General features: G+C 50.2%; 8 protein-coding genes across 8 annotated transcripts; 5 read left to right on the top strand and 3 right to left on the bottom strand.

Moving 5' to 3' along the window:
- Nucleotides 1-1,474: 1,474 nt before the first annotated feature.
- On the top strand, nt 1,475-2,320 carry cdc42 (Rho family GTPase CDC42; the record flags this gene model as incomplete). Its single annotated transcript, XM_057229634.1, has 4 exons — nt 1,475-1,494; nt 1,599-1,718; nt 1,811-2,189; nt 2,258-2,320. The coding sequence occupies 4 exons, from the start codon at nt 1,475-1,477 to the stop codon at nt 2,318-2,320; spliced, it is 582 nt and encodes a 193-aa protein (XP_057084724.1).
- Nucleotides 2,321-3,502: 1,182 nt separating this feature from the next.
- On the bottom strand, nt 3,503-4,866 carry N7447_005371 (agmatinase; the record flags this gene model as incomplete). Its single annotated transcript, XM_057229633.1, has 3 exons — nt 3,503-4,467; nt 4,549-4,675; nt 4,738-4,866. The coding sequence occupies 3 exons, from the start codon at nt 4,864-4,866 to the stop codon at nt 3,503-3,505; spliced, it is 1,221 nt and encodes a 406-aa protein (XP_057084723.1).
- Nucleotides 4,867-5,228: 362 nt separating this feature from the next.
- N7447_005370 (putative beta-ketoacyl synthase (Cem1)) lies at nt 5,229-7,095 on the top strand (the record flags this gene model as incomplete). The annotated part of the gene is made up of 7 exons (XM_057229632.1): nt 5,229-5,238; nt 5,562-5,728; nt 5,806-5,913; nt 5,966-6,037; nt 6,095-6,448; nt 6,506-6,874; nt 6,934-7,095. 7 exons carry the CDS (start codon nt 5,229-5,231, stop codon nt 7,093-7,095), a joined length of 1,242 nt encoding a protein of 413 aa, XP_057084722.1.
- Nucleotides 7,096-7,511: 416 nt separating this feature from the next.
- On the top strand, nt 7,512-8,930 carry N7447_005369 (deubiquitination module subunit SGF73; the record flags this gene model as incomplete). Its single annotated transcript, XM_057229631.1, has 4 exons — nt 7,512-7,539; nt 7,654-7,767; nt 7,823-8,461; nt 8,527-8,930. 4 exons carry the CDS (start codon nt 7,512-7,514, stop codon nt 8,928-8,930), a joined length of 1,185 nt encoding a protein of 394 aa, XP_057084721.1.
- A 793-nt stretch (nt 8,931-9,723) lies between these two features.
- Nucleotides 9,724-10,968, top strand: N7447_005368 (mRNA guanylyltransferase; the record flags this gene model as incomplete). The annotated part of the gene is made up of 1 exon (XM_057229630.1): nt 9,724-10,968. The coding sequence occupies one exon, from the start codon at nt 9,724-9,726 to the stop codon at nt 10,966-10,968; it is 1,245 nt and encodes a 414-aa protein (XP_057084720.1).
- Nucleotides 10,969-11,400: 432 nt separating this feature from the next.
- N7447_005367 (NuA4 histone acetyltransferase complex catalytic subunit ESA1) lies at nt 11,401-13,336 on the top strand (the record flags this gene model as incomplete). Its single annotated transcript, XM_057229629.1, has 6 exons — nt 11,401-11,483; nt 11,570-11,597; nt 11,702-11,766; nt 11,824-11,858; nt 11,917-13,103; nt 13,178-13,336. The coding sequence occupies 6 exons, from the start codon at nt 11,401-11,403 to the stop codon at nt 13,334-13,336; spliced, it is 1,557 nt and encodes a 518-aa protein (XP_057084719.1).
- A 756-nt stretch (nt 13,337-14,092) lies between these two features.
- On the bottom strand, nt 14,093-14,422 carry N7447_005366 (uncharacterized protein; the record flags this gene model as incomplete). The annotated part of the gene is made up of 1 exon (XM_057229628.1): nt 14,093-14,422. The coding sequence occupies one exon, from the start codon at nt 14,420-14,422 to the stop codon at nt 14,093-14,095; it is 330 nt and encodes a 109-aa protein (XP_057084718.1).
- A 584-nt stretch (nt 14,423-15,006) lies between these two features.
- On the bottom strand, nt 15,007-19,215 carry N7447_005365 (uncharacterized protein; the record flags this gene model as incomplete). Its single annotated transcript, XM_057229627.1, has 4 exons — nt 15,007-18,269; nt 18,329-18,496; nt 18,545-18,800; nt 18,853-19,215. The coding sequence occupies 4 exons, from the start codon at nt 19,213-19,215 to the stop codon at nt 15,007-15,009; spliced, it is 4,050 nt and encodes a 1,349-aa protein (XP_057084717.1).
- Between the last annotated feature and the right edge of the window lie 49 nt (nt 19,216-19,264).

The raw sequence follows: 19,264 nt of genomic DNA, 5'->3' as shown, positions 1-19,264 counted from the left end.
TAGACAAGGTACTTTGCATTGGCTTATACCAGAATCGAATCTCCCTAGTTCAGCCCAAACTTCATCGCGGCCTTATATCCACTGCTATCCACGGGAGGTTGGATTTGGATTTGACTTTGACTTTATTTCAAATCTCGAAAGCCTACATAAACCTGGGAGCATTTGAATTGTCCTTTCTTTTCTTTTTCTCTTTTACCCTATCCTGCTCTAAGGTTCTCTCCCCGACCCTTATTCGGCTCGTGTACCATATCCCCCGAGCCCCATAAGCACCACGTATACCCACGTATATTACCCGTGCATGTACCTGCATATATGCATGCATACCAGATACCGCGACCGGGGGTTAGATATGAATTGAATTTGCCCGGGACCCCTGGTATGTGCATGTGCTTACTGTAAAAGTATGCTTACTGTAAAAGTATAGTTACTGTACGGGACCTCGGGGGTATCGAGTATGCCCACTGGAGCCCTGGAGTACATAGATGCCATGTCAGCTGTCAGTTGTCAGCCATCAGCTAGATGCCATAGTCAGTTGTGTGAGCCAAGGACCTCGGCCACCCAGTAAGGCGATGGTTGTGGAAGGACTGGATCTGGATCGTGTTGCCAAGCTGTGATGGGAATAAGCCACTTACGGAGGACGGAGTAGTAATAGTATGGTAGATTGAATTGAACTGTATATGAGCTAATAGATACTGAGGTATGGATTGTATTTTTTTTATTGTATCTATAGATATCACACCGACGTAAAACGGCGAGTTGAAAGGTGGAGATTTAGGGCGGAGAGGAGACCGGAAACCCGTGATGGTGAAACGAGATTGAAATTGGGGGATTTTTTTTCTCGACTTGCTTTTTTTTTTTCTTTCGTGTCACGGGGATTTCAAATGGTGAAAGAAACGAGTGACTCGAAGGGAAAAGGGGGGGGGAAATACTCCGGGGGGTAACCTCTCCTTTTGTTGGATCCTTTATAAGACCGGGCTCTATGAGCCTTATACTATCATTGGAATAGTTATTAGTATTTGAATATGTTGTCTTTGATTTAAGACTTTGATCCTTAACTTCGAGTGTAGAGAATAGAAAATTATGGATCACAGCGCTTATCCGACGGCGGTTGGCCGTTTATAGTATTTGTAGGAGTCGAGGGAGATGAGATACTTACCGTTCTCTTGGCAGTTGATGAGTGACATCGTTGACAGGAGATACATATCATATTAATATTCAAACTTTGGGAAATGTAGAAATATAAAACTATCTTTTATATCAAAATATCCAAATATCCCTTAAAATACCTTCTAATAAATACATAGGCTGCTAATCAAGCGAGAGCTGTACAGACCGTGTATCGAGACTAGCCGTCTAGACTCCATCACTCTGCGGGTTGCCCCATTCAATCCAGACCACAGCTTCTTCCTCCCTTTTTGTCTCCCACACTCTTCTTCGTTAACATTCTTACATCAATACTTCAAAATAATTCAAAATGGTCGTCGCTACCATCAAGTACGCTATTCCATCCCCCTTCATCCCCTTCTTGCCGAGAAACCGAGAAACAACCCACCCCCCCCCCCCCCCTCCTTCAGATCTCATGGCTAACCCCAACCCAGGTGTGTCGTGGTGGGGGACGGTGCAGTAGGAAAGACCTGTCTACTCATCTCATACACAACGAACAAGTTCCCTTCGGAATATGTCCCCACCGTCTTTGACAACTACGCCGTTACCGTGATGTAAGTCATCCTTCGCCGAACCCCCGGAGAAAAAAATATTATACGTCAGTCCAGGCTCAAAGAAACACTTCTAATCGATCGCTCTCCTACAGGATCGGTGACGAGCCCTACACCCTTGGACTATTTGATACCGCCGGTCAAGAGGATTATGATCGCCTGCGCCCGCTCTCCTACCCGCAGACTGACGTGTTCTTGGTCTGCTTCTCCGTCACCTCACCTGCTTCATTCGAGAACGTCCGCGAAAAGTGGTTCCCAGAAGTCCACCACCACTGCCCCGGTGTTCCCTGCCTGATCGTCGGCACCCAGACTGATTTGCGCGACGATGCCGGAGTGCGGGATAAGCTCGCCCGCCAGAAGATGTCGCCTATCCGCAAGGAAGACGGTGACCGGATGGCTAAGGAACTTGGCGCTGTCAAATACGTCGAGTGTTCTGCCCTGACACAGTATAAGCTGAAGGACGTCTTTGATGAGGTACACCGAATCTTTCATTTTTGCTGCCCGATCTCTCCACACCGCCACTGACCCGTTCCACTTTCTAGGCTATTGTCGCGGCACTCGAGCCTGCGCCCAAGAAGAAGTCAAGGGGCTGCCGCTTGCTGTGAACTTATCCTTCAGGATATCGCAACAGGTCTTGAGTGCGATGGATATGTTGCACTTGGGTTGATGCCTGGTTGACGCGCGCCCCGAAGCAGCTACGATGGAATGAACCTGTTTATTTCTCTTTTTCTACTCTTTCACGTTCTATTGGGCGGCAAATATTTCTGGCTGGACTGGTTTTCTGGAATATCCAAATTCAGCGACAAAAAAAAAAGGGGGGGGGAGGGGTGTGGTCTTGTATTATGGCTAGCGATGCTATCTTGAAGCGTTCCATATCTACGTTTTCCAGTTGAAAATGGCTTCTGTGATTTTCCCCCCCTTTTCTCTTATTTTGTCTCTGTTCGCATATCCCGGTTCGAGCTCTGGTCTTTCTAACTTGCTGTGTCCCTTCTCTGCTTCTTTTCTTGCTTCACCTGGCTGCGCTCTGCCGTCTTCAACTTGGCCTGGACCCTTTGGTTCTTGTCTATTCTCACCTTCCACTTTCCCCCGATCCTCATACCTCTCCTTTACGAACTACAGCGACAGCAATCTTGACCTTCTCCTCTTTTGTCGCGTCAGCTATCCTCCTCGAATCTCACCTATCACCTTCTCCGCACCCGACGCTTTCACCTCCTTTGATCGTCTCTCTCGGCGTTGGACGTCAGGGCGTGTTTTGGCTGTTTCGTCACTCTCCCCATATCCCCCCATATGCCCCTGTGTTTTGTTCTATTTATTTACTCCAGCTTTGCGACCAACCGGACTATGGATTTGAAGTTGCTGTACCGTTCCCTTGCAGGTTCGGCTTCCCTGCGTTTTTTTTTTGCCTATGATTTCGCCCTTTATTCCAATCTGATCTTCTATCGCGACTTACTCTCTATGCACGCGGTCTTGATACAAGCATCTCTGTTCATGTTCCTTCTGCGTTTGATCTCTTGCAGTCTTGCGAGTTATGTCTCACTGAAGAGCAACGTTATCTCTCTTAGAAAGTCGATAGTGGACTCCAATCTAACTAGTTCTATGAAGTCATTTGCCGAGGTCCAGGCCTCCGATATCATACCTCCAGGGGTTAAATGAGCTTACCTGAGCTTCTACTGTGTCATGACATCACCACAGTTTATACAACGGGATCATGAAATCATTCAAATTATACAATGTCATTCATCCTTCGCTTCATTCAGCATGCGTCTCGTAGATCTATCCAAACTAATTCAAAGTTCATCCTTGGCCTCCTTCTCAGCTACCTGCTCCATCCACCCATACCATCCACCAAGCTCCTCGTCAACACCAGACTTGACAATGCTAGTAATAATCTCAAAAGCAACCTGCGCCGCTGCAAGAGCAGTAGTCTCCCCCTTATTATCATAAGCTGGCGAAACCTCCACAATATCCGCTCCAACAATATTCAACTTCTCCAACCCACGCAGAATCCGAATAAACTCCCGCGTAGTCCAACCACCAGGCTCGGGTGTGCCCGTTCCTGGCGCAGTCGACGGATCCAACACATCAATATCCACAGAAAGATAAACCGGCTGCTCAGGATCAAGTCCCGTTCGCGCAATAATTGTCTCAACAATGCCCATAGGCCCAAGCTCATCAATATCATCCGCATGAATCCGAATAAATCCCTGCTCAGGCCCAGGATTCGTATAATCCCCCGCATCAACACCAGTAAGTCTCGTCCGCAACCCCGCGTGCGCAGAAGTAGAATTACAAATCAATCCCTCCCGACTCGCCTTGTGGAAAAACGACCCGTGGTTAAACTGCGTCTGCTCCGACTGCCAGTACGCACTGTACCGAACGGGGTTCCAGGTATCCAGGTGCGCGTCGAAGTGCAAAACTGTGATTGGCTTCTGGTAGATCTGGTGCAGAGCACGCAGCGCTGGCAGCGCAATGCTGTGGTCTCCACCAAGCGTCACGAGCTTGGGGTGCTTGGCGCCAATCCCGTTCGCCTTGGGTGCTTTGTTCACGATGCTGCGTGATCCAAGCTCCAGGAACGCTTCGTACATCTGTCGCTCGGCGAGCCCGTTGTCAAACGGTGTGATGGGAATGTCGCCGCAGTCGGTGATCTTAGCCCATGATTGGTATGGGTTGATCCCGGCGCGCGTGTTGTAGCTTGTTGCGGCCATTTGGCGCGCACTCGCGGCGCGGATTGCGCGTGGTCCGAAACGGGCTCCTGTGGGGTTTGTTAGTAACTGCGTTTCCTGTGGTATGCTGTGTCGGTGAGTGATGGGATCGGAAGGGGTTGTTTTCGTACCTGGTCGGTAGCTGACGGCTGTATCGAATGGCGCGCCAATAATGGCAATGTCGTAGTGCTCATCGGGCTCGATTAGACACTTGACGGGCTTCAGGTGGGCGAAGCTGGCAATGCCGGAGAAGGACCACTGGATAGTTACATGTTAGAATGTTCGAATTTCATCTCTTGGATATTATATTATCATCATACCTCCTGATCCCACTTCTTGAGTAATTCCGCCCGCTCATGTTCGGGGACTACCTCGCCGTTATCGTGGTGCGCGCAGGAGGCTGCGGAGCCGGCCAAAGCCAGTGTAAGGAGGGTTTTCCAAGTAGGCATGGCTGGAGTGGTTGGGATAAAGTAAAAGAGAAATTGGGAATGAAGATATTTTATTCTCTACATATTGTCTCGTCAAGTTTCCTGAAGCAGCGATGTTGGAAAGGGAAAGACGAGCAGATAAGGTGTGTCTGTCGTGCAGACTTTCCCTTCTTGGCTTTGGCCCGCTTTTCGGTTTTCTTTCCTTTTGACACACTCCTCTGATAGCTTTTATACAAAGCTATTGACAATGCAATGCGGCGAGTTGTTGTAACTGGTCTTGGGGCGGTAACACCGCTAGGTGTAGGTGAGTTGTTTCTTTCTTTTTGGGAGGGGTTTTGTTCTGTTTTGATAGCTCCGAGGACGACCTTGGAGCTCACCCGGAAATGTTATCGGGTATGCATGCGATTCCGCAATTATGTGTGTTAGCAAGGCAATCCCTGCCGCGGTCTACCCATTCCTGATTATCCAAGAGCTCATGCGTGATATCCAATATCCCCGGACCCCGGGCTCTCAAGCTCCCTCTACGTCCCCACTTCCCACTCCGGAAGGGGAAGGTTGTGACAGCCAATGACAGGGCATGTGGACTAGTGCGGGACACCTGCAGATAAGAGACAGTACCCGCCATATACATACTGGGTTTACTATACGCATTTGATCGTACTTTGGTGTTTGGAATCTTTGAATGTTACTGTGACTAACATCTTGCTTGGCTGCAGGGATTCGGCGTACATGGAAACGCTTATTAGATGGTCATTGTGGTGTTATTAACGTGAAAGATCGCGATGAGCGCTTTGCTGAGCAGCCCTGTCAGGTTGCTGCTGTTGTGCCACAGGGCAGTCGCGAGGATGGAGGGTGGACTGCGTCGGAATGGTTGGGTCGGGGTGTAAGTAAATGTTTCCCAATGCTCTCACTTTTGTGCCTTGTGATTTGTGTTTTTGCAACCCTGACACTTTGGGATAGGAGGAGCGGAAGATGGCCAAGTTTGCGCAGTATGCCATGGCAGCGACAGAAGAGGCGCTTCAAGATGCAAACTGGAAGCCTGAGTCTTTTGAGCAGAGAGAGGCGACAGTACGTGTTGTAATATATGCTGGTTTGGCGTATTTACTGACCATTTTGATAGGGAGTCTGCCTGGGATCAGGCATTGGAAACTTTGATGAAATCTACAACACGGTCATAGCCTACGACAGGGGGGTGAGTTTCTTCTATCGTACATTGTTTATGGAAGCCTATAACTAACCTGTTCCACAGGGCTATAAGAAAGTCAATCCACTATTCGTGCCAAAGCTACTGATCAACCTTGGGGCTGGACACATTTCCATGAAGCACGGGTTCATGGGCCCGAGTCATTCTGCGACAACGGCTTGTACGACTGGCGCCCATTCCATTGGCGACGCAGCTCGGTTCATTGCCTGTGGTGATGCCGATGTGATGGTCGCAGGTGGCGCCGAGTCATGTATCCATCCTTTAGCCATCGGCGGCTTTGCGCGTGCAAGAAGTCTAGCGACTGGATTCAATGACAATCCAGAGAAGGCTTCACGGCCGTTCGATGCCGACCGTGTAGGCTTTGTGGTTGGTGAAGGAGCAGCTGTGATGATTCTAGAGGTATGTGCACTGCTTCTATTTACGTACCACAACCTGATACTAATGTCTGGAATATAGGAGCTAGAACATGCTCTCGCAAGAGGGGCGCGGATCTATGCAGAACTCAAAGGATACGGCTGCTCCAGTGATGCATACCATATGACCTCGCCTAAGGAAAATGGTGAAGGTGCATTTATGGCTATGAAAAAAGCGCTTAAGCAAGCCCAGCTACGCCCTTCTGCAGTTGACTATGTCAATGCACATGCAACTTCTACCATTGTCGGCGATGCTGCTGAAAACGCTGCTATCAAGGCACTTCTTCTTGGCCCTGATGGCAAAGATAAGGCTGCTGATGTGAACGTTAGCAGCACAAAGGGTGCTCTCGGTCACCTGCTTGGCGGTGCTGGTGCTATAGAAGCTTTGATCAGTGTACTTGCAATCCATGAGGTGAGTTGCAGCTTTGCATTGGACATACTGTGCTAGAGTTTTATGCTAATAAGGAACAGAATACTATGCCCCCTACTATCAATCTAGGCCGCTTGGCTGATGGGTTTGATTGCAACTATGCGCCGAAAGATCCTCAGTCACGACAGATTGATGTTGCCTTGACAAATAGCTTTGGCTTCGGTGGTACAAACAGTAGCCTTTGCTTTGCAAATTATTCATGATATATGTTTTTAGGATATGATATTGTATGATACTTTTGTTGAGACTACTATGTGATTTTAGGGTCAGAAGCTTGGCATATACTGATTTGACTAAGAATCGCTGCCTGATCGATCTGATTGATCTGATTGACCGATGTACTATTATCGAAGATATTGAAAGAACATCAGTAAACCCACAAATTGACCATTTTAAACAATAAACTGATGTTATGCTTTGAGCATAATAGAGGCCAAGATGCCGATTCAATAGATCAATAGATAGCACGTGATTTGATCCTACTGCGGAGCCCCAGCCCGACCTTCACTCCGGAGACTGAACTCATTCCTTAATAACCTCCCACCCACGCCATTTCAAAGGCTTTCCGAGTGATAAGAAACTGTTCTGTCTCTTGCTACTCTTTCAGTTTGCGCTCACCATGGCGAACAGTGGTGACCCCGGTCGAGGTACGCAATACCTTGTTCGTGTCAAAAGCGCAAGAGGCTTGGGATACTTTGACATCAAGCTCGGCGCATATGAAATTTATAAACGAACTGAGCTAACTCTATGATTGTTGGCAGGACCGGGAAGCCTGGTTGATGCTTCCGGGTACACCTTCACGGACAAGGATACCAAACCCGGCAAGATCAAGGTGAAGAAGACGGCCAAGGCATCCACCAAGAAGAAGGCAGACGGTACAGCTCCCCGGGCATGTTTCCACGGGCATTGATGATACTAACAAGCACATAGAAGCTAAAGATGGTCCTATCGATACCTCCCCTACCGCCTCTCCCCTCCCCACCCTCGACAGCAAAGTCGTCTCCGTGTTCCCGACTGGCAAGCCGCGCGAAGATGACCTCCTTGAGACCGTAATCTGCAAGCATTGCAAGCGGCCCACTCTTAAGCAAACCGCAGCGGACCATGTCCGCGGCTGCTTGAAGGCCAAGCAGGAGAAGGCGCGCAAGAAGAAGGAAGCCCGCGACGCGGCCAATCGCCTGAAGGCCGGCGACGATCGAGACGATGACGGTCCCGACAAGGCCGATGGAGACAACCCCAACATGGGCCAGAAGAGCGCCAAGAAGAGTGCCACTAAGGGCACCGAGGACGGCAACAAGAAGGGCAAGAAGCGCAAGGCCGATGAAGACGACGGAAAGGAGTCAAAGAAGAAGAAGAAGAAGGACGAGCCCAAGCAAAAGACAGCCAAGCCGAAGGGTCCTGTCGATGTCGAAAAACAGTGTGGTGTTACTCTTCCCAACGGCGCGCAGTGCGCTCGTTCCTTGACCTGCAAGAGCCATTCAATGGGTGCCAAGCGCTCGGTTCCTGGTCGAACACTGCCGTATGATATGCTTCTCCAGCAGTATCAGAAGAAGAACCAGGCTCGCCAGCAGAGTAAGCTTCCCATTATCTTATTCATGCTCACTATAGACAAGATGACTAACCCGTTCGAACTACAGAGGCTGCTATCGATGCCAACGCTCCTCTGCAGGAAGATATCGAGAACACAGGTCCTATTGACTCAGACGAAGAAAGAGACGCTGTAATGGCTGCCATTGCCCGTTCTGCGCCCCAGCCTCTTGTTCGTCATCCCATCATCACCACCAAGTCGAAATACCGATACGTCCGCATCAAGGAGCAGATGTCACATGCCATGGGAGTTCGGAACGGCGGTGGTCTTTTCTCCAACGAAGACAGCCAACCCCTTTTCGGTGGTATTCTTTTTTCGACTGTCGCAGCCGACTTAGACTCATCGTCCCTTGACGCCAATGGAGAGCCTGATGTTTCTGCTGGTGGAATGGATGTAAACAAGAGATCCGCTGTTCCAGGTGGCCGCAAAACTCCGGTTACTTCAGCCGCTTGATTGACATATCAGTTGATATCCGCATATCAGGCGATGATTTATGACGACTCTCTTTTCGTTTGCGGTTGGGTTTGAGCTTTTACTGCCTGTACTGGATACTGGATGCTGGCGTTCATGGGTGCAGGAGGACTACTGACCATCGCACTATTCTTCTTCGATTTCTTCGCATCTTTCTCTTTCTTCGATTTCCCTGGATAGGCCATGGGTACAGGCTGGTTCTGTCTGCTTTGAAAGGTGACGATATGATACCCCGACTGGCGTGATATGTACATTTGAAGTTTCGAAAGTAGTTGCAATTGAATACTTTCCACCTTTTCTAGTTCTGTCTGGCACATATGTAAGCGTATATACTATCTACAGTCATGTAGGACATTCCAATAAATTCACTAGACAAGATCACCTAGCACTATAGCCCGCAGTGACCTCGGCGGTCGGGAAGCTATTCAGATTACGTGATGTGCGCCTGAGGCATCAGGACATCTCTCAATTCATTCTGTTCGCCAATCTATTGTCTTTGAAACCTGACAGCATGAGCAAAACGAGCCATCTTATGACCCTTGGGTGATCCTCTTTATACAAAGCCACCTGCAGCTGAAAAACGCCTGGTTTATATTGTCGCGATTGCGGGCGAGCGCCCTCGCATTTGCTATCACTCCACCACCAAGCTCTCCGAGTCTTTTAATCGCAGCTTGACCCCTCTCCCAACTCTTGAGGGAAGTCTGAGCCCTACAGACTCATTGCTGAGACGCTTATACTGCCAAAAGCTGCCCCTCCGAATCTTCGAATCTTCACAATGAGCCACGCTGTCCCTGATCTAGATGCGATAGGAATCAAAGCCGACCATGACCTAGCTGATCAATTTCGTCGCGAAGTCGCCAAACTCCTTGGGCGCAACAATCTCAACTTCCCTGGAGCACAGCCGGTCAGCTTCGCGTCACGCCACCTCAGCGAGCTACAACGGGAGGACTACTTTGTCTGCGAAAAGACCGACGGCATCCGCTGCCTGATGTACTTTGCGCGCGGAGATCCCGACTCCGACATGCCGGAGATTCACTACCTGATCGATCGCAAGAATGACTACCGCTATGTACCTGGTCTACACTTCCCTCTACCAAACGACGAAAGTTTCCAGGGATACCACGTCGACACCCTGGTTGACGGCGAGCTTGTCAACGACACCTACGAGGATGGAACCACCCAGCTAAAATATCTGGTCTTCGACTGTCTGGTGCTGGACGGACAAAGCTTGATGCACCGCACCCTGGACAAGCGGCTGGCGTACTTCAAGGAAAAGGTGCTCAGGCCATACAATGCCATGTACCGCAAATTCCCGGAAGAGAAAAATCACCGCCCCTTCGCAGTTGAGGACAAATCTACGCAATTCAGTTACGGCATTGAGATGATGTTCCGCGAAATTATCCCCAAGGTCAAGCGCATTCATGGTAACGACGGTCTCATCTTTACTTGCCGCAGTACTCCATACCGTATCGGCACCGACGAACACATCCTCAAGTGGAAGCCACCCCAAGAGAACACGGTTGATTTCCGTATGCGCCTCGAATTTCCGACGCTCGAGCCAGATACTGAGGATGAGGCTGAGGGTATCACCCAGCCATACGTGGACTACGACGCTATCCCGATCTGCCACTTGTTCGTCATGCTCAATGCGGGCGAGTACCGTCTTTTTGGAGAGATGTTCCTTGAACCGAAGGAATGGGAAGATCTCAAAGCCATGGGCATTCCTCTTGATGACACTATCGTTGAGTGTGCCAAAGACAATGAAGGACGCTGGCGCTTCCATCGTCTTCGTGATGACAAGAACGATGCAAACCACATCTCCACTGTTGAAAAGGTTCTTGAAAGTATCGAGGACCGTGTCACCGAAGACGATCTCATTCGCCTTGCTCCCATCATCAAAACAGCTTGGAAGCAGCGCCAGCAAAGTATGGCTGCCGGGGACGAGGAGAAAAAACGGAGAGCACAGGCTATGCCACCGTCCGCGAATGCAAATGGTGTCAAGCGAAAGTTTGAAGGGTGATAGGAAAGATGTACGGTCTTTTGATCGAGACATATCGCTTCTTTCACGGCTGCCCTTCGTCTCTGATTCATTGCAAGGCGCGTGGCGTTGGTTTGAGCTTTGTATTTTATGTGCAAGATCATGGCATGGCAACATGGAAGGGGATGCAAATCCCGAAAACAGGAGACGGTGTTTACGGCATTATCATTTATTTGGGTTGTTTCAAGCAATGAAAGGATTTACCCTCTTTGTAATGTAATTTTTTAAATCTTCAGCTGGAAATACATCCAAGTCCTGTATAGCACCCCCCGATGCGGAACAGCTTACATAACATTCTCCCAGTTTGCTCCCTTTCCCGCATCATTTCCCCATCACCAAATGACCACAGTATCTACTCGATTCCATCATTCCCATCTCTGATATTGCTTCGGTCCCTACTGCCAGTCCAACAATATGGGCGTCCGAGATTCCCACGGGGAGATGACGGGGACGCCCGACCCCGTCGATAGAGGGTTCGCCACACTCAACACCATCCGGTACGTCGCTTTTTATATCTGAAATAATTAGACATGGACTTTTTATGTCTACTTTCATCGGTCGCAAATTCTAACTGACTTCATAGAATCGGTGTGAAGGCCATGGTGCAGAAGGTTCGTCTTGACCCTGTGGTCGCAGATTTTTGTGGCTATATCACATGATTATCAATCGTCGTGATCGACCTCAATTGGGCTTTGATACTGACTATTCTGTGTAGGACGGAGAACTGCGAAAAGCTGAGATTCTGTCTATTAGGCAGCGGAAGGATGGCCCTTCATTTTAGTAAGTTTGCCTCTCTTTATATCATGTGCTTTGAATTGGTGCTGATATAGATCCCAGCGTACACTATGTCGATTTCAACAAGCGTCTTGATGGTAAGTTCCCGCTCCAGCATTGGTGCAGGTTGAACTTTTTCTGACTTATCTTTTCCAGAATGGGTTGCGTCGTCTCGCATCGATCTCTCCCAAGAAGTTGAATGGCCACAGCCAGAAAAGGCTGATAAAAAGAAGACCGCTGCTGCTAGCAAAGCGGCTCCTAGCAAGAATGTGGCTGCTAATAAGCGTGCCCGGGCTGACAGCCGGGATTTGTCACAAACACCCGATATTCTGAGCGGCAAGAACGTGAATGTCGGCAAGATATCACGGCCCTCAAAGGCTGGAGGGAAAGAAAACCTCGGTGCCGAGACACCTGGAGGAGACTCATCGATGTTCCCATCTGAGGCTGTGTCAACAGTCGGCACGCCGAAGGCCACCGAGTCAGAAGACTTCGAGATGGCGGATGCTGCAGCGGAAAGCAAATCAGTAAAAGAAGATCAAGTCCAAACAACAACGGGCGAGGTGATTACACGCGGGGAGGAAATCGAGCGACTTCGTACAGGTGGTAGTATGACACAGAACCCGACAGAGATCCATCGCGTACGAAACTTGACCCGCCTCCAGATGGGCAAGTATGACGTCGAGCCGTGGTACTTCTCACCGTACCCGGATTCCTTCTCGGACGTCGACCTAGTCTACATCGACGAGTTCTGCCTCAGCTACTTCGACAACAAGCGTGCATTTGAGCGCCATCGCGCAAAATGTACCTTGACCCACCCACCCGGTAACGAGATCTACCGCGACGACTACATCTCCTTCTTTGAAGTCGACGGCCGTCGCCAGCGCACCTGGTGCCGAAACTTGTGTCTTCTGAGCAAGCTCTTCCTCGACCACAAGACGCTTTACTACGATGTTGACCCGTTTCTGTTCTACTGCATGACTACACGCGACGAGACCGGTTGCCATTTTGTCGGCTACTTCTCCAAGGAGAAAGATTCTGCTGAAGGGTATAACCTGGCGTGCATTATGACTTTGCCACAATACCAGCGCCGCGGTTTCGGCCGCCTGCTCATCTCGTTCAGTTACGAGCTCAGCAAGCGCGAAGGCAAGCTCGGTTCCCCCGAAAAACCACTCAGTGATCTCGGTCTACTTGGTTATCGACAGTACTGGCGCGAGACGCTAGTGGAGTTACTGATCGAGCCAAACCGAGAAGCTATTAGCGAGAACGAACTCGCGGTGCTCACTTCCATGACTGAGAAGGATGTTCACGAGACTCTGGTTGTATTCAACATGCTCCGATACCATGTAAGTATGGTCTTACAAGTGTGCACTGCACTGCAGCACATACCATACTGTACAATTTACTAACACTCTTGCAGAAGGGTAATTGGGTCATTGTACTCACAGACCATGTCGTGGAGGAGCACGAAAAGCGTCTGAAGAAGGAAGAGATCAAGGGCGCGCGCAAAATCGATCCTGCCCGTCTCCAGTGGAAGCCTCCTGTCTTTGCTGCTTCCAGCCGGACCTGGAACTGGTGAGGGAGGTTTCTACTCACGTTCTTTTGTTCAATTCTCTGCGAGCTGTTTCTCATATGCGTGATTATCTGATGGATGGTCGGGCTTGGTTTTGGGGCGTTATGGATGTCAAAACTATGGTCATCTGCGGACGTGTGGTATCACAGATGCCACTAGTTCTGCGTCGATGCAGTTGTTTTGGCATTACGGTTGATCTCAGCGGCGTATTCGAGGGACAAGGCGTTTATCTTGAGCCTTATAAGGGCTTTCTTTCCTCGGTTGATACCTATCATTTGTGTAAATTATTTGATTATCTTCTATCCTCTGCCTGTGCTTCTAAGCCTGTTCTTTAATTGAAAGCCTTTCATTGCTCGGGATATCAAATCTTTCCAGGTCTCCATATCTGTCTCGGCAGCACATTTGAGTGTGCGATCCAAGCCATATAAAACAACCCAATAAGGCGCCGTTTGAACAGACTACCCCTAACAACCCAACCAATTCCATATTCCCACACTTAGCTTGAGTATAAAGTATGTGACCCCCATATCACCGCAATCCTCCACAATAGTCCCGTAGAAAGACCAAGTATCCCATCTCAGCTATAGCATAGATCTCTTCCCTGACGCCCAAAGAGATGACCCCCTGCCTTTTCAATTCGGATTTGTTTGCAGAAATCGGCGAAGAGCGTGCTTCAAGCTAAAATTCTGGTGGCTTCTTGGGCATGACAGTTCGGTGTTATGGATCAGTAGGTTCGAAAGAATAGGGCAGTTGAAATCAAGGCTACGGGACGTGTCCAAGTCGCATGTTCTCGTCACGGTCTCGAATGCGTGCGTCCTTCCCAGTAATCTGTAAGACACGTTTAGCCCATGGCCTAGACAAGACATTCGTTGAGCTCTTGGTCGTGGTCTTACACAAGGCTTTCACCTGGGCAGTTTCGCTGGAATAAATCACAGTGGTCAGGGCGCAGCACCTCGAGAGCAGGATGCTTGCTTGGGGTTTGACGAGGGAGTTGACAGGTGAAAGTGTGATGTGAACAACGTTGTCGCCTCTTGGATGGATTTTCTTGGAATTGATCACTCTGTGGAAGTAGTAGATTGACGGAGCATACATGTTTTAGGATATTCAAGTTGCTAAAGTTGTTACGAGGCAACCCCACAGACCACACAGTATCAAACCCTCTTTAAGTATCGTGAGGGTTGGAAATTACGTTTACGGCAGACAAAGGGACTGAAATTTGTAACAATGGAATTCTCTTGGTAAGTATCGGTGCGGATTTGGCTGAATACTCTGCAACATGAGGCAATGTGATACTGCTAGGTCGGAACAAGCATGCACCACTCGAGCAATGATCACGCAGACAGGACGTTGAATAGGTAGATGACGGTCATCCACACATCAAAAGCCAAAAGAAAGGCCGGAGTCCTGAATGGGTCGGGGAGACACATAGGGGAAAAAACGGAAATCACAATTACAAGAGAAACGCAAATGCGTGAAGAGGGTAGAGGAGTATCTGGATTGTGGCCGAATTCCAGAAGAGCAACGAAGTGGGCAATGGCAACAAGAGTCGTGAAAACAGATGTTGATTAGGAGTTAGCGAGAATGGCCCAAGTTCTCGCCTCCCAGGCAAGATAGAGTAAAACGAAAATACCGAAAACGCTTGAAGATAATCCACATGTTTGCAGAACCAAAACTTCTTAACGAGAAGTGGGGGGTTCGGGGCTCCAGCCCGACCGCTGGCGCGGTTGTTGTCGTGAGGCGGTGATAGGGGTAGGCTTCTTAGAGCCACCAGAAACATCGCCGGATTTATTGTTAATTCCCTTGCGGGGTCTGGCATTGACATTTGTATTGGTATTGGAATTGCGGCCTCGAGTCGGACCAGCCTTGCGTTGAATCAAGAAACCTTTGGGTTCAGAGCCGCCTGGAAGGAACACCGAAGCACGAATGTTGCCATGGTTGTCTCGATCATTGTGTCCAACCAGGAACGGCTGAATACTCTGTGCTTGCACCGGCTTGAAGCTCTTGCCGCGAGATCGCTCTGAAGGACGAGTTGCGCTCCAAGAATTCTGGGGTGCCATATTTGGCACACGGACAGCAGGCAGAGACCCAGGTTCGCGGTCTTCGAACATCTCATCTTGTTCGTTGACTTGTCTAACGGCGAAATCGCCATCCCCAGGCTGGGAGCTGAGCTTGGTCTGTGGAATAGAGACAGAGACAGGAGCTGCATGAACCGGAAGGGGCTCCTTGGTAGCTGATGTCACAGCTAAGACACTCTTTTTCTGCGTAGGAGTAGTCTTGCCGAAGAGGCCATTGATCTTGTCCTGCCACGACAGCGCAGTCGAAGAAGGAGGGCCCACGTTACGCGGTGGTGCAGCTGCCATAGAAGCAAATGTCGGCGGGGGCGCCGGAGCACCAATGGCCTTAGGAGGCAGCTTAACAACAGGCTTTGGAGGCTTGGGGGTCGGAAGATTAACGTGGGGGCGACTCGAGTCTCCGGAGTACACAGGATGGGTGGTAACTTCTTCTGGAGGGGGAGGCGAAGGACTACTGCGCTCCTTCTCGGCGACCTGGCGCTTCGACTGTTCAGATGCCGGGGGGAAGAATCGAGAGCTCCGCGTGGGAACATTGCCGGTTGGACGAACACCAATGTCAGACACGTTCAGGCCATCCATAGGAGTATCAAGGCTCGTAAGAGGATTGGACTGCTGGTTGGCGGCAGCTGCCTTCGCTTTGGCGATGTCTTCGTCGTTGTTGACAACCCTTTCAGTGACCTGTGTGACAACTCGTCTGCCATCTTCAGTGGCACGTGTTTTTTTCCAGGTTTCACTGAATACAACAGGCGCGGGTGGCGGGGCTGGGGCTCCGTTCTGTCTGTCATGGAGTCTCTTGAGGAACTCTTTGGCGTTCTGGGATTCCTTCTCCAGGGCGTTCTCATGGAAGTTATTCCAATCATTAATGGCACGAGAATTCCGGTTGCTCGGCGGGCCAATTGGGCTAGGGCGTCCAATTGGGTTAAGGGTGTCAAATGAGGGGTGGCGTGCCTCAGGTGACGGCAATGAATCGGTTGGCTCCTTAGGAGCAGAGAACTTGGGAGGGGTAGGCATATTTGACGAATCCATGCCGAGTTGGCCTAGAGGGTTTTCACGTGATGTAAAAGTCCCCAGAGGTTGGTCAAAGATTCCGTTACCGAGAGTCGGAGTGCGGTCACTGCCAAAGGGCTTCCACAGATTTTTGGCGGATGTGGAAGGCACAGCAATATTGGGATGAGACCAGGGTGAAGTCGAAGTTAAATTACCTTGCCACTGAGTCCCGTGCTCGTCAAGCTTGGCATCAGATGCCTTGCTCTGGACGGGTGAGTGGGGTTCAGTCTTGAGGTGGGAGGTAGATGAAGGTGCAGAGTCACGATGGGGTTCTTGGTGGGGTGATGAGACACGTCGGTTGAGATGTTTGCTCTCAGATGTGCGATCATGTGCACCAACGAATTTCTTGACAGAGTCGGGATGATGCACTTTCATCATACCATACTGTTTCGGTTCCCGATTGGGTTCTGGAACAGGAGGTTTGGGGGGTGAAGAAATAGAATGGATAGGTGGATGAGGAAGTTGGGAAGGGGTTTGGGGAGGATGAAGAGAGTGAGGGTGAGGGTGAGGTTGAGGGTGAGGTTGAGATTGAAGAGAGGGGGGGTTGCGCGTTTCGGGAGTTTTCTTCTCTGGCGCAGGACCCATCGCCGCGAGACGTTGCCTAATCCTCTCCTTTTTAGCCGCTTCCTCTTTCTCCTCCTGCTCAATTCTTCGTTGCCTCGCTTCTAGCCGTTTCTCTTTCATAATACGCTCTTGTAAAGCAACAGGGTCCTCCTGAGGTTCTTGCGGAACCTGAGGAACCGCCGGTGTTTCCACAGGAGACAGACCTACATCAACAGCTGGACGAGCTGTACCATTTGGACCAGACATAGTAGTTTCGTCTTTGCCATGGTGTTGCTCGTGACCCACTATTGCTGAATCACCCAGGCCGTTCACCTGAGAACCTCTTCGAGCATCATTGTGTCTGGGAGGGGCATCAAATCGGCCAACTGACATCCTACGGCCAAACCCTCCGCTTCCTCCGCTCACGTTTGATGATGTGCGACGACGACCACCCCAGCCCATACCATCTTGATGACTAGACCTGTGCGTCTGGAATGCAGCAGATGGCTCTGCCGGTCCACTTGGATGATCGTTTGGCCTCTGCAAAACCGCAGGAGCACGGGGGTGTTGGTCATGACGCCAAGATCCTCTCCTGGTTTCCGCCACCGGCTCGTACTGGGAAGATCGAGGATTGAAAAGTTGAGGCAGATCCGACTGGTCTTTCCATGCACGGTTGAAATCATCCGCTGCAATCTCCTTAGGCGGTATTGACATTGGGCCATGGTGGCCATCATCTCTCTGGGGGTATCTCACGGGCATGCGCTGTTGGTGAGGCTGAAGAGGGGCAATGACTGGAGACACTCTTTCGACGGGAGGCAGAGCGGCCCAAGGAGACTTGGATGGCGGTGCTGGGCTTGTAGAGCTAGATGGGACTTTGTCATTTGTGCCGCTAGAAGAAGCACTCGCGGTTCTCGCTTGCCGTTCAGCGTTCGCTCCCACTTTGAGGACCATGGCACGAGACCCCATTGATACAGTTGGCTTCGGCGCAAGCTTGGGAGGTTCCTTCACGACGGTTGGCTCTACAGGCGGCAGCTCTTTGGGCTCCCGACGACTAGGAGCCGGTGGGGGTTCATTGTGATGTTGAGTGAGATTGACCTTAGTTCCATCTGTCCACTCAATCGTCTCAGGGGCCCAATCGTCTTCATCATCATCAATATCCGCCCACTTTGCTTCAGAGCTAACAGCCCCATCTTCTTGGATACGAGAAGTCATATGAATCCCGTATTGTTGTTTCAATTCCTCGTCAGTCAAATGCTTCGGAGGAGCGGGCACAACAGCTACACAGATATCAATGTCAGTTTACAGGATTCCACCCCATCGCATGACCAATACATACGTCTGTTTTTATTCCACACTTGATTTGGATCAGGCCCTGATCCACCAGGCTTGCCTCCGCCTGCTCCAGTCTTCGAAAAGGAATCACGCATGCCGAGTGTAGTCTTCGCAACCAAGCGCGGTCGGGAGCTTGGCTGTGGGGTACCGAGTGGTGTTGTAGAAGTTGGCACTAAGCAAGTTAGAACCAACTATGAGAGATGTTTAAGAAAGTACATACCTTTCTCCGGCACCTTAGGTGGTGTTGGGGCCCCCGGGACCTTGTTTACCGAGAACTTGGCAAATGAAACTGGCTTGAATCCTGTTGGCTTTTTGACTGAGCCACTATGAGTGGGATTCTTGCCATCTGATCGGCTCGCATCCGATTCCGAACCACCTTGTGATGCTGTGTCGTCTCCGCCATCCGATGCCGAGGCCAGTCCATTAAGTTCAAGAACTCGAGTCGCGACAACTCCGGCGCTCTGTTTAGAAGTATCCTGCACCCGTGTTAGCCAAGTGCTTTGTAGCGCATCCAGAAGCAATGCTCACCATCGTAGAACCTCCAGCGTTCTTGTCACCGGCGGCGCTTTCCCCCCGTGAATCAAGAGTGTTCGTTTTCTCGTGATTGTGCTGATCATTCAAGTTTGAGTTGTTCGATATAGTGGCCATTGCGATATGTTCGGTTTTCCCTGCGTCCCCTCCAGCAGATAGGTTGTCGTTGGTGCTCGCAGGAACGTCGGAAGGCGAAGGCTCGCCGCCCGACAGGGTCTGATCTACCACATCGCGGTTGCTCTGCTCTGCCATAACAATACTCGATTCTGTTCCATACAATAATTGCGACCATGTCAGCCATGTGCCCTGACAGTGGGGAGATAGATCCGGGGACGTAATAGGCAGTCGCAGATCAAACATGCCAGATTCCCATGAAGACATACCTATCGTCAGATACCAAGGATCGCCA

The sequence above is a fragment of the Penicillium robsamsonii genome, assembly GCF_028829455.1.
Source record: "Penicillium robsamsonii strain IBT 29466 chromosome Unknown utg000003l_segment0_segment0, whole genome shotgun sequence".
In the NCBI taxonomy this organism is placed as follows: domain Eukaryota; kingdom Fungi; phylum Ascomycota; class Eurotiomycetes; order Eurotiales; family Aspergillaceae; genus Penicillium; species Penicillium robsamsonii.
This window is presented reverse-complemented; position numbering and strand designations above follow the sequence as displayed.